This window comes from Chroicocephalus ridibundus, chromosome 4, assembly GCF_963924245.1.
Source record: "Chroicocephalus ridibundus chromosome 4, bChrRid1.1, whole genome shotgun sequence".
Classification (NCBI taxonomy): domain Eukaryota; kingdom Metazoa; phylum Chordata; class Aves; order Charadriiformes; family Laridae; genus Chroicocephalus; species Chroicocephalus ridibundus.
In genome coordinates, this window is record NC_086287.1 from 53,897,335 (window position 1) to 53,919,391 (window position 22,057).

A 22,057-nucleotide genomic window follows, 5' to 3' on the forward strand; every position below is an offset into this window, starting at 1 on the left:
ACATCCCCAGTCATAGCTTCCGCCAGGGATCCCCGACTACTCAACGCCAATTCAGTGACAGAGCGAAGGTATTGCCTCTGGCCTCACCAGGGGGATGGAAGACTCCACTGAACTCTCCAACCAAACAGCACCAACCTCCCACCTGACGACCACAGCTGCCCAAAGGCCGCTCGACATCAGCAGATTGAAAATAAAAACACTGAAAACAAGAGAAAGGACTAGCCTCGTCTGAAAACTCATGAGCATAATTAAGGGCTCCGGTACGCAAGCACTTCCAGAAGCAATGCTAACGAACGGTGATACACGCGACTACTACTGAATGTTTCTGAACTCTCTTAGGTGGCCACAGTATCTTTATGCATGTAATTTAGAGTTGCTTACAAGTAGGGTACCAAAATCAAGGTTATTCAGCCCAAATCATCCCCAGTCTGTATTACAAATGCAGATTTTGTGAGCATAATTCCACCCTACTCATTCCGCTATGATGAGTAATTTCCAGGTCTCAACATAAACCACAAACAGTTGTTCACATGGAGCCATTAAGAGAAGTTCTGAGACAGACACCTCTGGGAGATGTAACAGTGCACAGCCAGGCTACCGGCGTAGGTCTGAATTCACTGTAAATCAGTAACTATTTTAGTCCTTTGTCAGTAGCATTCTTTTTTTTTTTAATATTATGCACTGGCTTATATATGATTTTTACATTGTTCATAAATACAATTGGCATACGGAAGACTGCCTCTCCCCCCTCCGTTTCTTAGATTGCCTTTTTTCCAGCAGTCCGCAGGCTTTCATTTCATCTTTGAATAGTTTCATTAATTTCCATTTGTATGAAAAAACCCCACAAGTTTTACATGCTCCAAGAAATGTGGTTGCAATTAGAGCAATATTAAATCGAGATACAAGCTCACCAGGTAGCCAGCCACCTATGAAAACAGAGTAAGTTACGCTTCCCTCGCATGACTAACAGATTTTAAATTCTGGCTGCAGTTGAAGGCAGGCATTACCAATCCTTCCACAGAAGGTTCTGCTGCATCTGCAGCATGCCCACATGCCCTGCCTCCTTTCTGGATTGAACTATAAGCTGTCTATACCTTCCTTTTTTCTGGACTCCAAAAAAGAGCAAGCAGTAGGAGCAAGTGGAGAACATACACATGGACAACTTTTCTTGAAAGACTTCCGTTGTCGGTAACTTCTCTTCTTTGAGTGCTTGCCCTGTTTTACACATACGCTGTGGGTGAGCCCAAGCAGCAGCCCGACTGGTCTCCTGCTTTCACAATTTACCTGACATGGGTCTTGATGTCCACGAGGCAGGGGAAGGGCAGTACTGCCCTAGGACAGACAGCATCGCTCCAGGGTGGTTCTGCAGCTGTAAGATGGTTGACAAAGGCAAGGCTGCCCTTCCACGGCCACTCTGCAGATGCTAGGAAACATAATTTAGCAAGGCAACCAATGTAACTTGTGCTGGGTTGAAAGGTGGCTAATTCCCTCATGGAGCCACAGTAGCAATTTGAGAATAGACTCTTATAAGTTATCTAATTAAACAGTTTCTGAAATTTGCAGAGATGTAAAAACACAGACAAAACCGATCTGAATAGTTTCATCCTTGGTATGTTAAATGGACTGGGCCTACTTGCCACTTAATTCCGTGAGAACATGACGTCTCCCCTGGGTGGGCTATGAGAGACAGACGAACTGCCTTATCTCATTTACCAAGTAGGCATATTGCAGACAGGAACATTTCAGAGGCAAGGTATTGTTAGATACATCAGATTTCAGATCCTTCTGCCCTCATGACACAGGAGATCTGTTTTTCAGTCATGTGCACTGTCACCTGAAAACAACCAGCCTCAGTGTACCGTGGAAGAAAATCTGGAAATATTCCAGATTACCTGGAATTACTTAGCTTAGCGTAAGGGTGTGCTTCCTTGGCGGACCAGGTACTCTACGTACTTTTGTCTGGTATCCCCAGTGAACCTAGGCTCAAAGCTGGGAAGTGTACATCCAAGCAACCAGCATCAAGTCTTTCAACCACCGAAGGAATACAGGCCTGCATGGGTGACTCAAGCACGTTGTTATCTTGCCTGTACAATACTTAAGGCTTTACCCTGTAAACCATACTTAAGGGTACAGTTAAAATGCAATTAAGACAACCGAGCCATGTTTAATACAATATGCACGCAGCCCTCTTGGGATGCGGACAAATGGTATTAAAACTAAGAATAAGAAAAAAACCAAACATCAGCCCAAAGATAGATCTAGAATGGAACACTATTTCATAACATCATTTTTTATCACCTCTTAACTCATACCCACTATTTTTTTTTTTATTTTATGTCCATCACTTCTCCCGACCCCACTACTTCCTTTTTTTCCTGAAATATATTTCAAGATTTCCATCAATACACACATGAAAGTCACTGGGCATGAGCATACCCACCACTGTCCCCAACTCACCTACTTCCTGACTACCTCCCACTTCCATGAATGTATCATCTAAGCATAGACACGTCCTGTCAGGCCACAAGCATTAGATCTCTGCGAAGACAACTAACCATCTAACTACGAGTTAGACAGCATTAAAAGGCGTGCAGCTTAATATTTTACCAGTCCTCTAGAGCTTCATGAAAATATAAAAAGTTCAAAAATATTCCTACTTCCATTATTATTTTGACCGAACCCAGTAACCAAAGAATAGTTAACTGTAATTCTTTAAGTCCTCAAGGTCCAAAATCCAAGATTCCTACAAGTATTATGAAAATGTCTGAAAGTTTAGAAGACAGCAGTATCAAACACCACAAGATCAAGCACTCAACAGCTGAAGGAACACAAAGAACATCAACAAAAAATGTTCTTTGACCAACCTGGAAGAATGACTTCCTGAGATACAGCCTGGAGGACACGAAGACGAGTATATGGACAAATTTTGAGAGCTCTATGCTCAAGGAAAGTGTGACAGATTGCAAGTTTTAAATTCAGGCTAATTAAGAAAACCTGCAAAATCACAGATTTCCTTGTTACAATGTCTGCTCCAACACTGAAGTTGCAAAAATCAGGTTTCAGAGAGGTCGCTGAGGCAGCATGGGGACTCCCACTCTGCAGAAGAAGATTGTATCTAGTCTTGTAGTGACCAAGTGCTCAACTCTTGTCCTCTGTGTAAAACCTACTGCTGAGAACTGCCCTACAAACACCTTGTAAAATCTCGACCTCGGAAAGTGATTGCAAATGAACTTTTTGAAGAAAAGATGGCTAATAATTTTTCTCCAATGCACACTCTTATTTAAATCTGAAGTTACTAATATGTATTAATAAAGTCCAAGCACAAGAGCTTTGACATTTGCAGTCAGCACAGGATCTGCCACGCAACCCACAATTTTCAGAAACAAAGGGTGCAATCACGTTTAATCCAGCCTCGGATTTTCATTTCTCGTATTTCTATTTCTGTGTGATACATTCATGTGTAATATCACAGTTGCTGCAACACTGGTGCACTGAACATCCAAAAGGAAATCAACTCTCAAAAAATATATGTAAGAAGGGGTCTCCTGTTTGCAAAGGAACTGAATAAACTCCCCTTCGCAGGAAGCACTGCAAAAGCAAAAAGGAAGCAGGATATAACATTTAGTTTCAAATTAATATTATTTAGATTTTTGGAAAAAGGGGAAAGAATGTAGTCATTGAGTTAGACCCACAGTTTAATTGCTGTTTTTCAGTAGAGTATTAGAATAAATTTCAAAAGATGGTATGATGTAAAGGGTTTATTCTACAACCATCTTTGATTCACTAAAACTGGTATTCCAAAGGGAATCAGAGATTTTTAAAAAATACCACTAATGCCATTTTCCTTCAGCTTTAATTATTTCTTTTTTATTTTTGTAAGTCAAATGAATCAATATATTGGTATTCCTAAATCATCCATCTTGCATTTTGATGAGTTAGTCTACCATCATTGTTCTCAGTTATGAAATTTCAAAGTCTCTTTGGAATACTGATTTCGTATTTATAGGCTTCAATTTTTTGATTCCATCCTATTTCCCTGAATTTTTTCTCAAGACAGTTGCTGATGTAAAATTTAATATAAAATATTTAGTCACAAAATAGTATTGCTTTTATGCACATTGTGGTAAGATTATTTTTTTTTCCAATATAAACTATACCATCTTCCATAAAATCCTAAACATATTAAGAACTGCGATGCAGAACAAAATTACACAGGGTGAAACAGGTACCAGCACAACAGTGAGATTATATTACATCAAAAAATTTTAATGGTCCCAAATATATACTCAACAACTAAGCATACACTCAGGGGGGCAAAAAAAAAAATTATGACACAAAAGTGACCACATCTAGAATTCCACTCAATCTTTAATCAAGAAGGGACAAACAAATCCCCCACCTCCAAAAAAAAATCTGCAGTTTAAAGGGCAAAGGGAACAGATTTAAAAAAAAAAAAAAAAAGAGGAAACTTTATATTCGGCCCTCCCCCGTCGAGGTTTTTAAAACCTGTTGTAGCTTGACTAAAACGTTCAGAATGTATGATTTCAAAGGCAGGTCTCTTTTATCCAAAGAAACTGCTGGCATTCTTAACTAGTGAAGAATTATGGCAAAAAACGCCTTTTCTTCAGAAGTCTCATACGTGGTCCAAGAAAGCATATTCTGATTGTAGCAACTGACCAGCCAATCCAGAGTTCCACGAACAAAACTCCTGCCCTGTTGGCTTTTTTTTTGTTTTGTTTTGTTTGTTTTGTTTTTTTTTTTTTGTTTTTTTCCATTTCCTTCCCTGAGAAAAGGGCAACGTGTGGTCCAAGCTGGAGAGCCCAAAGGCGTTAAGTCTTTCCCCTAAATGAAATATTTCCCGTTCTTCTGCTCTTTTGAATTGGCACTTGATTGGCAGAAATCCGTTTGTATAGGTTGATCTGTGTCACACACAGTAATTCACAAAAGATTGCTGCTTTGCTGTGGGTTTGTTTTGTTTGCGGAAAAAATATCCTTCCCCCAACTGGTAATGTTCTTCAGCAGTTGCCATTATGATGACTCAAGCTTTGCTTTCTTTGACAAAGGTAAAGTTTCCTCCTTATCTTCATCTTCATCATCCTCTTCATCATCATCAGGATAATCTACAAGCCCAACGAGGCCTCCCTACAAAGACAGACACAATTACTATAATTAAGAAAATGTTTGCATGTTGATACTTTGTGTTGGAAAATGATGTTTGCGCAGAATATTGCCATAAGCATATTGATTCATGAGGTTCTGAATAAAATGAAGCAGAACAAAAATAAATCCTTCAGTATGAACTAATAAGTCTGAAATTAATAAATCCAAAATAGGATTTTAGCTACCCAACTGGACAGAAATATTTCCAGTTGAAATTTAAGAAAAACAAAAAATCTACAGCTCTATCTGTAAAGACGTCAATCTCTTTTTTACTGAGTATAGCTGACTGCAGCAACGAGCAATCTGGAAGCACTCCAGAAATGAATACAGAATATCCTTAAATTTGAATTTCTGAATTACAATAATTTTAGAACACGGCCTGTCTTCACAAAAGCTAGTTTAAGTGTGTAGTAACTTAAATAATTTTTTTGTATAATATAATTGGATGAGATGTACAGGTTACAAAATTTGAACTACGTGGCAACTGAAAACGGAAGTATATCTAGTAATATTTGAAACTCCCTTGTACTGCAAATAACCACAAATTTTAAGATCAGGCAGCTCTGGACCCATGAAGAAGTGGCACAAACGTCAAAAAATCTAGAATAGTTTGCAATTTCTAACGTTTAAGCAGCATTTGAGTACAATGGCAGTTACTGGTACTTGACTCAATTACTTAATAGTACTACTTATTCGGGTGTCGAATGACAGGCATCCAAACCAGAAAATTTCAGCCAACTGTGTACCAAAATACAACTCGATAAACAATTACACGCATTCTGTAAAGTCACATACAACATAACACCGAGTATACTACACATAAAACAACAGGATCGGATAATTACTGAAAAACCTGACTTCAACACTGTTTCTAGTTTGCGACTGTGGCACATTTATAAACAGCGTATGTTACACTGAAAGAAGGCAGCCTGAATTCACAAATGGTTTTTCAGTGCACTGCATATTCAGTGTAACCTGAACATTTTTCTTTTGCCACAACGACTTGAAATTTTGGAGCCAATTCTGTATGCGATATGCTCCATATGTAAAGACTCCATTTAAGATTCGAGGAATTATACTCTACTGTCTGGGAGAGAACAAGCCTCCAGCAGAAATTCAGAAGAGACTGAACTAAATTCCAAGCCAGTGCTACCCCTTTTAAGAAGCACGTGACTAACTACTGAATTTTTTTCATAAATGAAATAAATCTGCTTCCCCTTCCTCCACAGAAGGATTTCGAGGAAGTGTCACTTAGTTCTTCCATCAGCCAAACTCTTCTCATTCAGTTGTTTTCAATAGAAGGCAATCCAAACACAAACTCTTAAGCTACTTTCAACTATAAGAAAGAAAAAAAACCTAAAACCCCACTTGCCTTTACTAGAAGTTAGGTGAACAAGCAGTACGATGGCATTAAAAAAATAAGGATGAATCAGAGTTATTCCGAGGTTACCTGAGAACTGAGATACATACCTGGCCTTTCAGAAATCGAAACACTTGTTATGAAAGTAAATTCTCATTATCCGAACTACGCTGTACGAACACTACCTTATCCGTCCCCAAGTGCTGAGAAAACACCAGCCACTCTGTTTCCCTGACTGGGTTTAAATAGAGTTTTAGCCAAAAATCTGATAAAATCCAATCCAGTCTTAAAATGTATTTAAAAATGCTGGGTTTGGATATTCACTGCAAGTTATACTGACTCTTTTAAATGGGTTTTCTTCTTCTATTTCAACAGGATCTGCCACGCAACCCACAATTTTCAGAAACAAAGGGTGCAATCACGTTTAATCCAGCCTCGGATTTTCATTTCTCGTATTTCTATTTCTGTGTGGTACATTCATGTGTAATATCACAGTTGCTGCAACACTGGTGCACTGAACATCCAAAAGGAAATCAACTCTCAAAAAATATACGTAAGAAGGGGTCTCCTGTTTGCAAAGGAACTGAATAAACTCCCCTTCACAGGAAGCACTGCAAAAGCAAAAAGGAAGCAGGATATAACATTTAGTTTCAAATTAATAACTAATATTATTTAGATTTTTGGAAAAAGGGGAAAGAATGTAGTCATTGAGTTAGACCCACAGTTTAATTGCTGTTTTTCAATAGAGTATTAGAATAAATTTCAAAAGATGGTATGATGTAAAGAGTTTATTCTATAACCATCTTCGATTCGTTAAAACTGGTATTTTAGTGAATATAGGGAAAACTATCTCACCTTCTATTTCTTCTTCTGTGTTCCAACCCAAAACGGTATTTTATTTCAAAAGGTAAAAGTCATGCTAGGATATTAAAAATTGTGTACTTTTTGGCTTACAGCAACCACCCCTCCATAATACAATTTATTTCTTTCACATGTGCCAGTTATGTAATTCTGAGCAATATTAAAAATGGTAACAGTAGAAATTCTCAATGGGGGTGGTGCAACATTGTGGAGTCTGGCAAAATTTGGCAATGTTTCCAAAGTATTCCTATATTTCAACCTGCCAAACAGCCCCGTGAAATTTAACAAAAGTAGTGTTGTCTGTATTTCACAGTAAAGCTCGCTGCAAGCAGCAGCTAGTTGAATGCTTCATACTTTAAGAGTCTGGGCATTAAAAGGGCTTTTATTTCTTCTTTTTAGAATCGTCATTGTATGATTTTTTTTATATACATGTCAGATCTCCTTAAAAATGCTAAAGGCCAGACAAAAGGTATGTAACAGACAGTCCATTACTGTTTACCATGTCAGAATTCATGCAAACTCGCGAGAGATGCTAAAGCAAATTCCTAGTCTGTAACAATGAAGTCAACCTATGTTCATTCGAACTTACCTTAGTTGTAATAGCTGCCATCTGAGATGTGCTTTTAGAAACTGATCCTGGGGACCCAGGGGACCCTGGGGACCCGGGAGATCCGGGGGATCCAGGCAGATTACTTGCAGATGACTGGCTGGTAAGGTTAGATTTTGTACCGCTGGAAAAGGAAAGCTTGAAACTTGGGCTCTGACGACCTGAAAGGTTAGTTTTCAGCAGAACTTCCTTTTCTTCACTCTCTTTTACTGGAGAGAAAAAACAAACACAAAAAAACTCTTAAAGTAAAGCAATATTATTGAGCAAAACATTTAATTACAAATCATTTTACTGTGTGGGAAAAAGCTTAATACTTTATGTACAACTTGGTAAAGTGAGTTATCATATATTCTTTCTTCATACTACTTATACCACCTAGCAGGTGTTGGCATTGGCCAGGAATGAACACTTTTATTCTACCAATGATATCACCTGAACATCTACATTGAAAATTTTGAATTATAAACATGAATAAAACACAGGAAAACTTGACTATCGGCTACGATTGTCAGTCAAATGCTTTAAGACATCAAACCCAATATTTTGCATCATTCTGCTTTTACAGACAACAAAACTCGTTTTGAAGGGGTGGCCCATTAGCTTGGTGTCACAATTTCAAAAGCTAAGAACTTCAGAATAAATACATGCAAATCCTTCATTTCAGTAGGATTAAAGAATACAAGTTATGGCTTCTACATAAGCCATACGGCATTCTTCTTCTCATCACTTACATTTTTTCCTTTCCATGAATTTACTGATAGGGTCCATAATATCTTCGTCATTTTTAGTTTTGTCAGAAGGGGGCACCACTGCCTCTCCATCTTCCATATCGTCTTCATCAGTATTAAACCACATTTCCTCCTCATCTTCCAGAGTTCTTGCATCCCTTCTGTATCTATGGTTTCTCAAAATGGAGCGCATGCTGCAGAACAGTAAGTTTTAAAACTTTTGATTAAAAAAGCAACTGATATTAATAATAAAACTTCTGCTTGGCGTTTACATTGACAGCTTACAGACACAAACATTGTAGAGCAATAAAAATACCAGCAGATCATTCTGTAATGTGAATCTTTGTATTTTCAATGCAAATATCGTTAAAAACTTTTCTTTATAAAGCATCAAATAAAATACAACTCTGCTAATTGCACATTCAGACTATCTCTCAAAATTCTGTAGCTTACAAACAGCACTATTAAAAGTAATTTTAATAAATGTCACTAAAGTGTTGCATTCAGGCTTGATTTACCAGTTTGCACTGGTAAATAAGTTGTAAAATAAAGAATTTAGAAACCACAGACTTCTTTTTCTCTGAAAAGACTTTATAACTTGTCAGAATTTGGGGTCCAAATGTGTTAAAGAAAAAAAAAACCAACAACCCAAAATCTAACTTAAATATGCCTCCTCTTTAAAATAGATACATTGAAAAGACAGCGCTCTCTGTGCCACATCCACCTGTTACAATTTTTTCTATCACTATTTTCCATTCTTCAGGGCCTTGGATACAAAGTGCTACTTCTCCCTCCCCATTTGATCTATTATTAGTGCTGGTCTATCTCAGCTCCACCTTCCTTGCTTTTTTTCTCACAGAAGCAGCACCATGGCCTTGGAGGAGAGGGACAGCGATGGGCACCCTGAAGAACAGGGGGAGAAGTGGAAGAGAGATGGAAAACACTCTTTTCAGTGCTAGATATTGATTCTAACAGACGATTTCCAATAAAAGCATGAAACCCTTGACCAACTTTCTGTAGCACTGAATTTACAGGCCACAGTCTGAAATCGAATGTTTTTCATAAAGCCTTTGTTAGTGGAATCAAAATGTTAATAACACAATCTGAGCTTATTCTATTTCAAGAAAAGGTCTTGCATTACTGACCGCAGGAAACAGCCAGAAGGGAAAAATTAGGAAATTATAAGATATTAAAAAAGAACGTCAAATGTACTTAAATAATTCTGAATAATTTGCTCGCCAACACTATCATCTGGATCTATAAATACTGCATCTTCTTACACCGCATTTAAATTCAAGTTCTCTAATACTGCGAAACTACTACTTAAGTGGCATTCTTCTGAACACTTTTGTGGTCCACGTCAACAAAATTTTTGGACGCCTTCTTTACTGAACTATTCTTTGCTAAAATGTGTAAACAGATTCTTGTAATTTCTCCATTTTATTATTTCTGAGTTTTCACTTAAGAAATTACATGTGATTGTGCCAGGGCTCGTGCAGCCACTATACAAGACGTAGGAAAAAGGTAAAAACTGGGCTGGTTGAAGCTCTCATTTTCTGCCGGAGAAACTCATGCGACACAACTATACACAATCACTGAGCTTAACTTAAGCCAAGAAAAGACTAATGTTTTACTTCCTACACTGGATGGACATTACTGAAGGAAGTGTCTGGGTGTTTTTTCCAAGACATGCATTAATCGGAGGCTTGAATTCACAACTGTTTAAGTGATAAACTTAGCTTTCACAAGCCAAAATAATAACATCTCACCTGTAAAACATTAGCACTTAAAACCGCAGATCCCACACATACTCTTGAAAATGTTTCAACATTGTAAAACAAATCTATGACTATACTCTCATTTTAATTGTACAAGTCTCAAATTTATATATTGTTTAAGAAATCTTGTGGCAGGAAATAAAAGAACTTAAAAGTTTGAAATTTCAGAATGTCCTAGTATGACTGATCAGGATTAATTTTTTAATATGTTTTCAAACTAATTCAAGACAAGAACAGATCTTGCTAACAATTCTTAAGAGTAACTCACCTATTCACACAAGCATTTTGTCTGAATTAAACTACACAGAAAAGTAATGGCAAATGCCATAAATAAATGAAATAAAAAGCCCTAAACTTTCTATTTCTACACACCCTAACCTTTCAACCTTGGGTAACTGTGTACTAAGGAAGGGAACTTTTGCTCTGTCAAACAGGAGTGTTACATCAGACTGTTTTTTACTCCATCAGCAAATCTAACAGTGACAACAAAGCATCTCCTGAAAATTTCTTTGTATATTCTATTTCTCAGTCATTTTCTTAGTGCTTATCTAAATATCTACTCCCACAACTAACTCAAATAAAAGGAAACCTGAAGTGAAATTCTGAAGGAAAAATCCACAGAATGGTAATTCACTGAACCACCATTCAAATCAAACAGTGGGAATCTGTTATTTAAGCAAATGAACTTCAGATACTTGGTACGCTTCCAGCCTCGTTACAACAGTGTACAAAAGTTTAGGATATGACAACTTAGTATTACTACTGGGGGTCCAGCAACTACTATGTTAGCTGAAAACTGATCGAGAGTTCAAAGCAATACATCTGGAAATCACAATATTAATCAAGTAAATTCAACAATGCCTGAGATGCAAGCAGGAATCTAAATTATTCACATTTCCCACTATCGCACATCAACCCACCAGTGTTCCCAAAGCAGAAATTAAAGTGCTGATATGCTAGTAAGAGCATTTAGTGCATCTTACCTGTCAAGTTTGGGATTATCTTGTCTTTCCCTTTGTTGCTCAAATCGTAGTTTCAGTCCTTTGAATGTCTGCACATAATCTACATCTTCCAGTGCCTTCCAGTAATTTTCAATTACGTGAGCCGTTAACGATTTTATATCTTCCTATAGGAACGAACAAACATAAAGTGACTTATTTTCACTCAAATTAATTTACTTAATACAATATAAAAAGTAACTGACATAAGAGATTATTTTCAAGCATTCCATATGAAGCATCATATTGATTAGTTCATGTAAAAATGAGGATTATGTATACAAGTGTAGTTAGCAGAACAGGCGTAATAGCAGCAATTTTCTAGCAATGTCTCCTTCAAAACACGTGAACAAAACCTAAAGCCCTCATAGAAAATTATACCAAAACCAATTCTAAAAGGTCCTTCCCACCATAACTTATATTTTTAGATTGATAGATTAACTGATACCTGTTGTAATCAATTAAAAATATATTTATGATATACAGACTTAGAATTCATATTGTTCCTTTCCTCACTGCAAATAAATTACTTATGTAAAAATAATTATTCAATGCATTTGTTCAGGATGAGAACAAGGAAGATATTCTTTGTGGCCACATAGTGCTGGTCAAGGTGCTTTACCGAAACCTCCCAACTGTTCTGCTGTTTCAGTTTATCATCGTGGCTGCCCAAAGCCCCTCCACACAGCTGAGACTACCACAGCCTTGCACACTGCAGCAGGAAAGCTGTTCCTGGGCATTGGTTGGCTTTCTTAGCACTGCACTCCAGAATAAACACCTGAATTACCATCTACTAAGGATAAGCAAAGCAACATAAATCTTAATACACTGATTACTTTCCTTTTTGGTTATGTGCTCAAAGGTCTTAGGACTTCTTATGAATGGTAACACAGCAGTAACAACAAAAGCACGCTTTTTTAAAATTTGCTCTCTTTAAAAACAAACCTGGATGAAAAAAAGTTGACAAAAATTATGTACAGATACCAAAAAGTATTCTGGAAATGCAACCTGGGCATCTATGTGAAAAGGAGGATAAGAAAATAAAAGAAGATTTATTTCTCCATAGCACAAACTGTAGAAAGAGCACCCAATCTCATGGAGTATTGAAAGACCACAGCACAGAAGTCTGGGCCACTATGGATTAGCTTTTTTCATAGCTTCAAAATCCATTTTTAAATCAACCGTGAGTCCCAACTCAAAGAGGAAAGAGGTCATCAGCACAGAAGATTTCAAGAGGTGATAAAGGCACCTTTTTTTCCTCACCCCCTTACTCCTCCACGAGTGTCTGCACCCAAGCTTGGCCCCACTTACGCATTTACAATCTGTACAGCATCTTGTCAGAAGCCGGATGCAAACAACAGTGAGGAAACAGTACTGTGCACACAGCCAAATTGGTGTGAATATTTTAAGAGATTCCCTGTGGAAGGAACTTTGTAGCGCTCCATTAATATAATCAAGAAAGACTGATATCTCTTCTGCATGTTTCCATATTCTGTTGAATTGACATTGCAGAGCAGAGCTAAATTTGATGGTTTTGCAGCAGTAGTTTCAAATTACATTCCTGTAACAACAGGCCCATCCAATCTGCACGATGAAACTTCATTAGTGCTGCCTTTGCAAATCTGGGTACTGTGAATACACTATCGAGTACATTTAATCTTCAAGTCACGGTACTGTTTGAACTTAAGAAAGTACATGGGCAAAAATGTAACAGTGATAAAAAAGAAAGTTCATTTAAATACAGTATAATATAATTCCATTACGGTAGCACAATTTAGGGTATAAGCAAAAAGAAAAGTCTTCTTGAACTGCAAAATTAAACAATACAGTGATTATTTTCAGCATATAACAACACTCACCACTCTGATAAATTCAAACATCTCTATTATGGCAGAGTTCATCAGATTATAACGGGAACCATTATTTAGAAATGCTTTGACCACAGGTTCAAACAAAAAACTTTTCATTATGTAACGGTTGTAGAATTCATCCTTTAGCCCAATTATCTTTCTCTTGAAACGAAGGGCACCTGAAACAGAAATGCCAGAACAATTTTTAAATTTAAAAGAAAAAAAAATCCAGAAATTACTCAGCATTTGTTAGGGCAATTTGCAACCTCAGTTCTTACACACCATTACATTATTAGAACCAGGTAATACATTCAGCTATTCTCTGCTTCTCAAGAGGCTTGACTATTCTGCTGAACAATTACTTACCTATTTTATCACAAAGAAATCCTCCATCCTAATTGTACAAGTGAGACCACCTCTGTTCACTGAAGAAATAATGTAGCACTGTTTAACTATACTACTACTAACATAAAGATATATTTTTCATTTTTTACATTACTTATGATAAAGGTAAAATATTTTCTCAGTAGAAGAACTCAGAAATTTGCTTATCATTCCTATTATTCAAATGTAAGTTTGATTACATTTGATTAAGTCCTACTTGATTAGGATGCAAAGTATCTAATTTTAAAATTGGTAAATGGCATTTTTTCCACACACATATTAGAGCAAAGACTTAATTTACAGTCAGTTTAAAACTCTTTCTGAAACTTGGAAGCGTACACAAGTATGTGAATGTGCATGCTTAAACACAGAGAATCATCTCGCTATAAGGCAGCACATTTTGGTTAGCAACTACGTGTACATGAAAAAAGATTATTCAAGGATCCTAAAACAATTCAGTCACAATTTTAAAAGGTATTTCTTGTGGTATGGTACCGCTTAATCAACTTTAGGCTTTGTTTTACTCTACACACACAACAGAATCATGCAAAAGATCTCTTACTTGCCTCCACAATTAAGTCACGCTGCTTTGCTATCACTGTCCTGAGCAATTTCAAGAAACTACCAGAGTTTGAAGAGCAGCACACCGACCTTCTGCGTGGTTTAATGCAGTCAGATAACCTTATCTCTAATTAAATACCTCTGATAATTTCTACTAAAAAAATATGAAAACTTACAATGGTTCTCTTAGGATATTCAATGTGGAGATACCATCTTTTCAATTCACCTCTACGTTGAGATTAAGAAAAATCTTTCTGCTTTTTAGAAGAAAAGACATCTATAAATGCAGAATTATTTACTAATACTAGCTGACATATCTGTAAATCAGTACGAGAATCACAGAGTATAGTAGTAGAATATCTGTATTCAGTCACAAATTGTCATGATCTGTGAACAGTCTTCTTTCAGCAGAATGAAGATGTGTAACACTTCACATTCACAAAATACTAGTTTATTCTTTAGCTTTCAAACTTACACAATGCCAAGAAAGCGTGCTTTGAGGCCATGAGAACGAGTACCCTTCGCAGGATATCTTTGTTAATGATGTAGTTCTTTATGTGATAAGTATGATGTTCTACGCAGAAAGTCAGCAATTCTAGTATTAATGCCAAGAGTTGGGCTGTCTGAAAATCATCTGTAACAAAAACAAACCCCAAAATAATTAGACATATCTAGGATATTGCCTTCAGAAGCTAACTTAGAATATCCAACTGCAGTCTGATAAACATTTCCAAGTTCTCGTATATTCCCACAGATTAGGGAACACGCTGCAGGGCATGTTTAGTCTTTAAAATAGAAAATGAACAAACTTGTTATGGACTGAGTATTTTCTATTTATACAGATACAGCAGGAAACCCTCTTAAACTATAGAAACAATTACATGTTGTCTGTCTTAAATCAGCATTTGAAGGTTCAGAGAGTACAGAACCTAGCATTAACACAAGCCGTCAGGCTTATTTAACCAAATATCATTATGATGTCCACATGTCTATATCATAAAGTATTGCCCTATATGCAGTGCCTTGACTAAGTTTGTATCAAAAATGTGATCTATTGTGCCTTTTACCAAAAGTACTATGCAAGAAGTATCTCAGGCTCTTTTAATATTTCGAGGATATGATTATATCAGCATATACAAAACATAACTCAAATCCTGCTTTTAAGTAGACAAATAATAAATTAAATACACGCTAGATGTAATCTTTTTTTAAAAGGTAGTGCTACCTGTTTAAAAATATTGCCAGATTGTTGACCATTAAAGAACACAAGTATTTTAAATAGTAAAACTCTTATCTGGAAGCCAGTTGGGATAAAACAGATTAATTTAACTAATCTATACAATAAATGAAAAAGTTTATAGAACGTTTATGTATCATTTACGTACCTCCTTTTGCATCCAGTTTGGATGTGTTATACTATTAATAAACAAACAGTACTGCTGCTAGTAGCTGGCAAGAACAGTTATTTCATCACTGATTTCTCCTTTCTTAGTCTGATATAGAACCAATACCCTCAAATTCAGCACTGTATTGTGATACACGCCTTCTCAGGGGCAATTTTGCACCCTCTCTAGTAATCTCTGACCTTAAAGAGTACGTACATGCTTTACAAGTCTATGTCACTGAACAGCCCCAACAGTTACTAAAATTTATAAAAATATTTTCATTTTTGCTGAAGCAAAATCTGCAGCAAATGCTGTTCAATTCTCAAATCAGGCCCCTTTGCTGAATTTTATACTTATAAATTATTCAAATGACTAAATCACGAATCAACATTGTATTCTGAACTATGTATCATAATCTTGGATTTTAAGACAGAAAACATCTTTTGACAGTTATTCTATTTTAAACATTGACACTCAACAGACTTGATGTGCCCAAAATCCAAAGTGTTATTACCTTTGCTAGGCTTGTCCTCTGTAGTATTGGCCAATAAAGGGGCTGTCAGAACATGCATACAATGTTTGTAGAAGAAACCCAAGAACTCTGTCTTTTCTGTTTTCTAAAGAATGAAAAAAAAAAATATATGTAACACATCACCAAATACTCTTAAAGCCCACATGCAGTTTCATCTGAAGGTGTTTACTTACATTGGCAGTGGCAAGCATATTTTCTGGATCAACTAAAGTACGAAGCAAACCCATGAGTAGTACTGCCCCTCCAAGTTCTGGATCTGTGTCGCAAATCATGTGTTCTATAATGAGGTTAATGAGTAATATATCCTAACAGGGGGGAAAAAAAAGGCAAAAATCAATTCCAATGCTACTTCTTTGCCCCAAATCTGAAATTATCTTCTAAAAGGGTTACTGCCTGCTTAAAAATGGTGCTCTATCAAAAGTTTGTAAAATGTAAACAACTACCAAACAAAAACCCCCAAGCTTAACACGAACAAATTAACTTTACGTGCCAGAGACACATCCTAGTTAGTGGTTCAACAGTAAGAAGGCGAGCAGTGAAGAAGAATCTTTCAAAGCAACCAAAACTGGTTCTGAATTTAACAATCTAACTTAGAATTTAGTCTGAACTGAAACAGCAAAAGATAAAATGTACAGAGGCAGCTACTTAACAGTCTCAAAATTCAACTGATTTCTGGAAGCGTTTTCAGAGTACAGAAGTTTTAATTTGTATCCCCCTTCAGAATACATACGAAGAGTTTTATTTCCACAAACATGCAAGAGTAAGTTTTATAACACTATTGAACTTGATGAGATTATTTCCACCTAAAAATAACCCCAACATGTATTCACAGGAAACAAGAATAATACATAAAAGTAGAAAATAGTATTTACATTTAGGAATCCCTACACTTAAATTGCTTGGTTACCACTGTCCTCCATAAAAGAGGACAGTCGTCAGATTCAAGCGGCCGGAACCACCAGCGATATTCCCTGTCCCAACTGCCCCTTTCTTCCAGTACAGAAGTAGCAGCACCAGCAGCATCCTGTTCTCTGGCATGTTTTTAGCAGATACAAGAAAAAAACATTAACGATCTCCTCCATGGAAAAGGCAGCACAGTGTTTTTTCTCCACTGAATACCACTTTGAAATACCTTTCTTACTACTAGTTGTGTGCCAGCATCTTGTATTAATCAGCTGTAGAGGATCTCTGGGAAATGTAAACCTCTGTTAAGAAGTGTTCTTAAACACTTAGGACCGCAATTCCACTTTCAACAAGTGTGACAGTAAACTGAACACAGTTTTTTTACAAGGAAATTAAAAACACATGTACATGCCAAGATCAAGATTGAAATTTATATTTCACATTTTAAGGAGGCCATTATTCAAAGATGTTTTGTTTTGCTTACATGACAGCTGATGTTAACCAAAACAGTGGTTTATGGTAACCTGTTTTACTTTACACACAACGGAACGAGAATGTGTAAGCAAGCGAACACTCATCTCACCAGAATAACAGAACTTTTAAAAACATGGTAGTTCAGTATCCTGTAACCATCACGACTATATTTCATACTTCTCCAGAACTTGGGATCATGTCATTAACAGAGTCATAAATATAAAAGAGTAATTTCAAAAAACAACACACACATTTCTGGGGCCCTTCTACTTACATCATCATTCTGCTGCGCTTCCTGCATGACGAACTCTCGTACCATGGATGGGTTGTATTCAACCAAATATGAGAATATATCAGTGGCTGCACTTCGTACTTGTGCATCATCCATACCCTGGAAAAGTCAAATAAAATCATTTACATTTCCTTAAAAGAAAAGGCTTAAATGGAAGGAAAACCAGAAAGCATATAGCTTTTAATTCCTACTTACAAGTCATACCTAACTATCACTAAAACTGTATACTAAATCTGAATTGACTCTAACCTTTTCTTTGTATTTGACAACTGTTGGGCAAAATAAATTTTATGGTTCCCCTGCCCTTTGGTCTATTTCCCTATTTTCTTATTTAATTGTACCCCGAGAAGCATGTAAAGATAAGGAAGTGAATGAGAAAACAAAAATGTAAGAATGCCAGGGCACTTACCAATGTCATACTGTAACTGTTTTTAAAGTTTTACAAAAATATTTTAAATATTCTGAATCTCAAGTTAAGACAAGACAGATGAAGCAAACAATTCAGAAAACCATGTGACTGAAGTTTGGCTGGCTTACTTTTTAAAAAAACCTCTCTAGAGATATTATCACAAATACAATTGAACTGACTTACCAATATGACTTCCAGTGCTGGCAGTATGCCCATATTTGACAAGGTTTTGAAAAAAGCATCTCTGTTTTGAGGTTGCAGTGTTTGAGAGAATGCACAGAACTCTTTCAGAAAATTTACCTGAAAAACAGGAATAATATACTAGTTAGTAATTAAAAAAAAGATGTTCATGTCGCTTTGTGGGAACTGTCTCTTTTATGTATATTTTACAGATTTCTTACCAATTCCTGTCTTTTCTCCTCATCTGTGGCTTCATCTGTTAGTTGTGCAAACAAGTCTGTCAGAAATTTTTCATCTTCCTACAAAGGCAAAACAATACCATTTGTTTATTTGACAATATCAAAAGACATCCAAGTAAAATATAAAGTTCTTCTAAACCATGCCTCCTGCAATTAAGAGAACATACGTTTGTGTACTGTAATCATACCAGTATCAACTTTCTAATTCAATTTTCAAACAAATTAATACGAATCTTGTTTTTGAGCGTTTATCATGTTCAATACTACTCCGCCCCCCGGCACTTCATTCTCAGTTACGATGTATCTTGTGCAGCTCTTTGGCTGTCCTTTTTTTGTTCTCTAGAATAGAATTCTCTGTCCTTTTTTTGTATTTTCTACTGCCATTCTCATCACTTTGTCTATGACTTCCCCCTTGTCACATGCCTGTCCCCCTAAACCTAAAAACACTACAATACCCTTGCTTCAACCACTCAAATGTATTTATAAACATGATCTCCCACTCAGCCCTACACACACATTTATCTTTGGAATGTTATGAGATCTTTGCAGCAGAACTAAAGCAAGGACAGGATGAAGGGAGAGCTGCCCAACAGCAGGAACGAGGTGAGATTCTTTCCCTCCAATGTTGTGAGAAGGGTGAATTCTAGAAACCAAATCAAAATAACTGTTTTGATTATGTACAGCATTTATTGGACATTCTGGCTGGCAGCAATCAAAAACCTTTCTGTTATTTTTCATTCTGCGGGTACCTTGGCAAAACTACAAACAGCAGCCACACATGGCAAATGTGTACTTAGACTGAAAGAAGCAGCAATACTCAGTTTCCCATAACCATTACAGTCCTAAAAACTAGAAGATCATTAAAACAGAAGTAAACCTTCCTCCATGTTTCCCCAATATTATACAGTAATAAGACAGGACTTGCGTGAAAAAGATGCCCGTACACCAGATACGAATAAAAAGCTGCAGAGTGTTGTTTCTTGTGAAGTCAGTAACACCAGATACAACATCCCTCCACCCCAAACCACACTGCTAGAAACCCAAGCTGCCTTACTTACATTTATACAGCATAAAGCAGAACCACGGAAGTACTTCAGATACATCCACATAGACTTTGTTATACTGTGAATTATGTAGGCACCTCACCCAGGCTCACCTTGCAGCCTTGCTGAGAAAACGAGTACCTCAGTTCCGAGAGCACAGCACGCTAATGCAGCTATTTATGAGATCCCCATCCCGATTTTAATGAGATCCCCATCAGGGATCTCTACTTGGCACTGCACAACACAGAGAAACCCAAAATAGTCTGGCATGAGCTACTGCCCTACCAGGCATTTCACCACACTGTAAGGTAAACCCTATATTTAGGATACGCCACATGTCTCCTCTTGTTTGGTGCTGTGCTGTGCCTCTAACTTGACCCAACGGTCTCGTGATAATGAAAAAGAATGATTTTGGGACACAATTTTAGGTGCTATTTCTGTGACTGCTTCAAAATCAAAACAAAAAGAGATAGAGGCCTCATTTAAGTTTAACAAAATTCACTCTGGAGGATCAAGCAATGTAAATGTGAAGTTTGACTTTCAGATTTCAACAGTCAAACCTGTTCAAAACAAGTATTAAGGTCTTTGATTTCAAGAAACATAACTTAAACTGTGATGAAAGAATACAAGGATGTTTGACTACCTGCTGTCCAGCTGTTAGATGGCTTTCTAAGTTTTCTGTTCTGATATTTAACTCACTAGACATTACAGACAACATAACTAATGCACAGTAGAGATACTGACATGCTTGTTTACTGAAATAAAAATAACAACACAAAAACAAAGAATAAAACATAAAACCCAGTTCTTTTGAAGAACATGCTCGTTATCCGCCATGAAGAACATGCTCGTTATTCGCCATGATTAGTGGTGCATTTAAGAAAAGTCTAAGTAGTTTGCTTTGATTTCTCTTTTTGCTATTTTGATCAAGATGTAAAACTAATCTCATATATCAAAAGCACTGAGAAGATGCACGCTTATCCCCAGCTGGACAGTGTAATCCCTGTTTCCATTCTCACCGTGTAACGAACTTTTCACCTCCTTTGTAATACCTGACAGTAAGCAAAAGTCAGTATCACAGAAATATCTCAGAATGACCACTGGGAAAAAAGAATGAAAATTTCAGCATTTAAATATGTCAGATCCATGATTAGTGTACTTCTGCATAAAAAAGGTACACAATATTACCCAAAGTACCAATTTTTTGCCAATCTGGGCAGGCAGGGGAAGGCGTGGGAGACCCCAGCACAGAGCTCTCACCGGATCCTGCCACATCCCTGCCTGGCTCAAGACGTGGCCACCCGCAGCAGAAGCCAACCCTCTCACCCTCTTACTGGGCTTGCAAACATCTGGGACTCATAGAGGGGACTTCCGAACACTGGCAAGTGATGAAGACTTCAGTGCTGACACTTCGCCTTTCAGGAAGAATTTGCAGAAGTTCAGTATGTAACCATTTTTCAACCTTTGACATACATACTATAATACAGTATTTTACAATCCTGTACTAAATGTAGTATTGAAACCCTTACCACACTATTTCCTCTCCCAAGGTACATTAAATACATAGTATTTTTAAATTAATAGGATTATCTGGAATCTCTAGGCCTCAGAACAGCCATGATCTATTTAAAATCAGGTAGATTAAGACAGATCTGAGTGATTCAAAACAGCCCACCCTTACATGGATAATATGCCACAAATGGCAGTTATTCCAAGAAAATAAAAACAACCTATTACTAACTTCTTTCTTATGTCTTAGCCCTGAAATGCACTTAGGTGCTACCTCATTCCAGATGGTTAATGAAAGGTAAACAGGTTGTTACTGATGCGAAAAACCCCCAACCCTCTCACATTTATAGAAAAATTGTAATTGTAATGAACATTCTAAATACAAGATTCTCTCTCTCAAGCTGTAAAATTGCTGACAAGGGCAGCACATCTAAAGATACATTCCTGAACACCACCACCAGGATCTATGGAAATGCACAGTCTGAGAGCAGAGTTCACATATTTTAGAAGTCACAAAGCACCAACACCGAATGCTAGAATTACACAAGCTTAAACGTTTTCCAGGGTTTTTTTTTTTCCAACTTGTAAAAATCCCCCAAAATATGTCTGTGAAATGAACACAGTACAAATGCATAATTCTTTGCAGTATCTGGCCTCTTTGTGCAAACAAGTATCAAAACTCATATGGATGTATCTTACAAGCTGTGAAGGTCACAACTGTTTTCCAAGAAAACAAAACTGCAAACAATCGTTTCCAGGGCAATTGCACAATCTAGCTATTTTCCCCATGCAGAGAAATTATCA

General features: G+C 36.8%; 1 protein-coding gene across 1 annotated transcript in view; it reads right to left on the minus strand.

Annotated features, from left to right (window-relative positions):
• Positions 1–4,350: 4,350 nt before the first annotated feature.
• The window catches only part of PPP4R3A (protein phosphatase 4 regulatory subunit 3A), a 45,579-nt gene continuing 27,872 nt past the window's right edge, over positions 4,351–22,057 (minus strand). Inside the window, exons 5-15 of the mRNA XM_063332536.1 lie at positions 18,684–18,761; positions 18,466–18,582; positions 17,856–17,972; positions 16,378–16,509; positions 16,187–16,289; positions 14,763–14,921; positions 13,352–13,521; positions 11,478–11,620; positions 8,720–8,910; positions 7,971–8,197; positions 4,351–5,142 (exon numbers count right to left, since the gene is read on the minus strand). Of these exons, the coding sequence (XP_063188606.1) occupies positions 5,029–5,142; positions 7,971–8,197; positions 8,720–8,910; positions 11,478–11,620; positions 13,352–13,521; positions 14,763–14,921; positions 16,187–16,289; positions 16,378–16,509; positions 17,856–17,972; positions 18,466–18,582; positions 18,684–18,761 (1,551 nt within the window). The 3' untranslated portion in view covers positions 4,351–5,028. The remainder of the gene's footprint in view (positions 5,143–7,970; positions 8,198–8,719; positions 8,911–11,477; positions 11,621–13,351; positions 13,522–14,762; positions 14,922–16,186; positions 16,290–16,377; positions 16,510–17,855; positions 17,973–18,465; positions 18,583–18,683; positions 18,762–22,057) is intronic.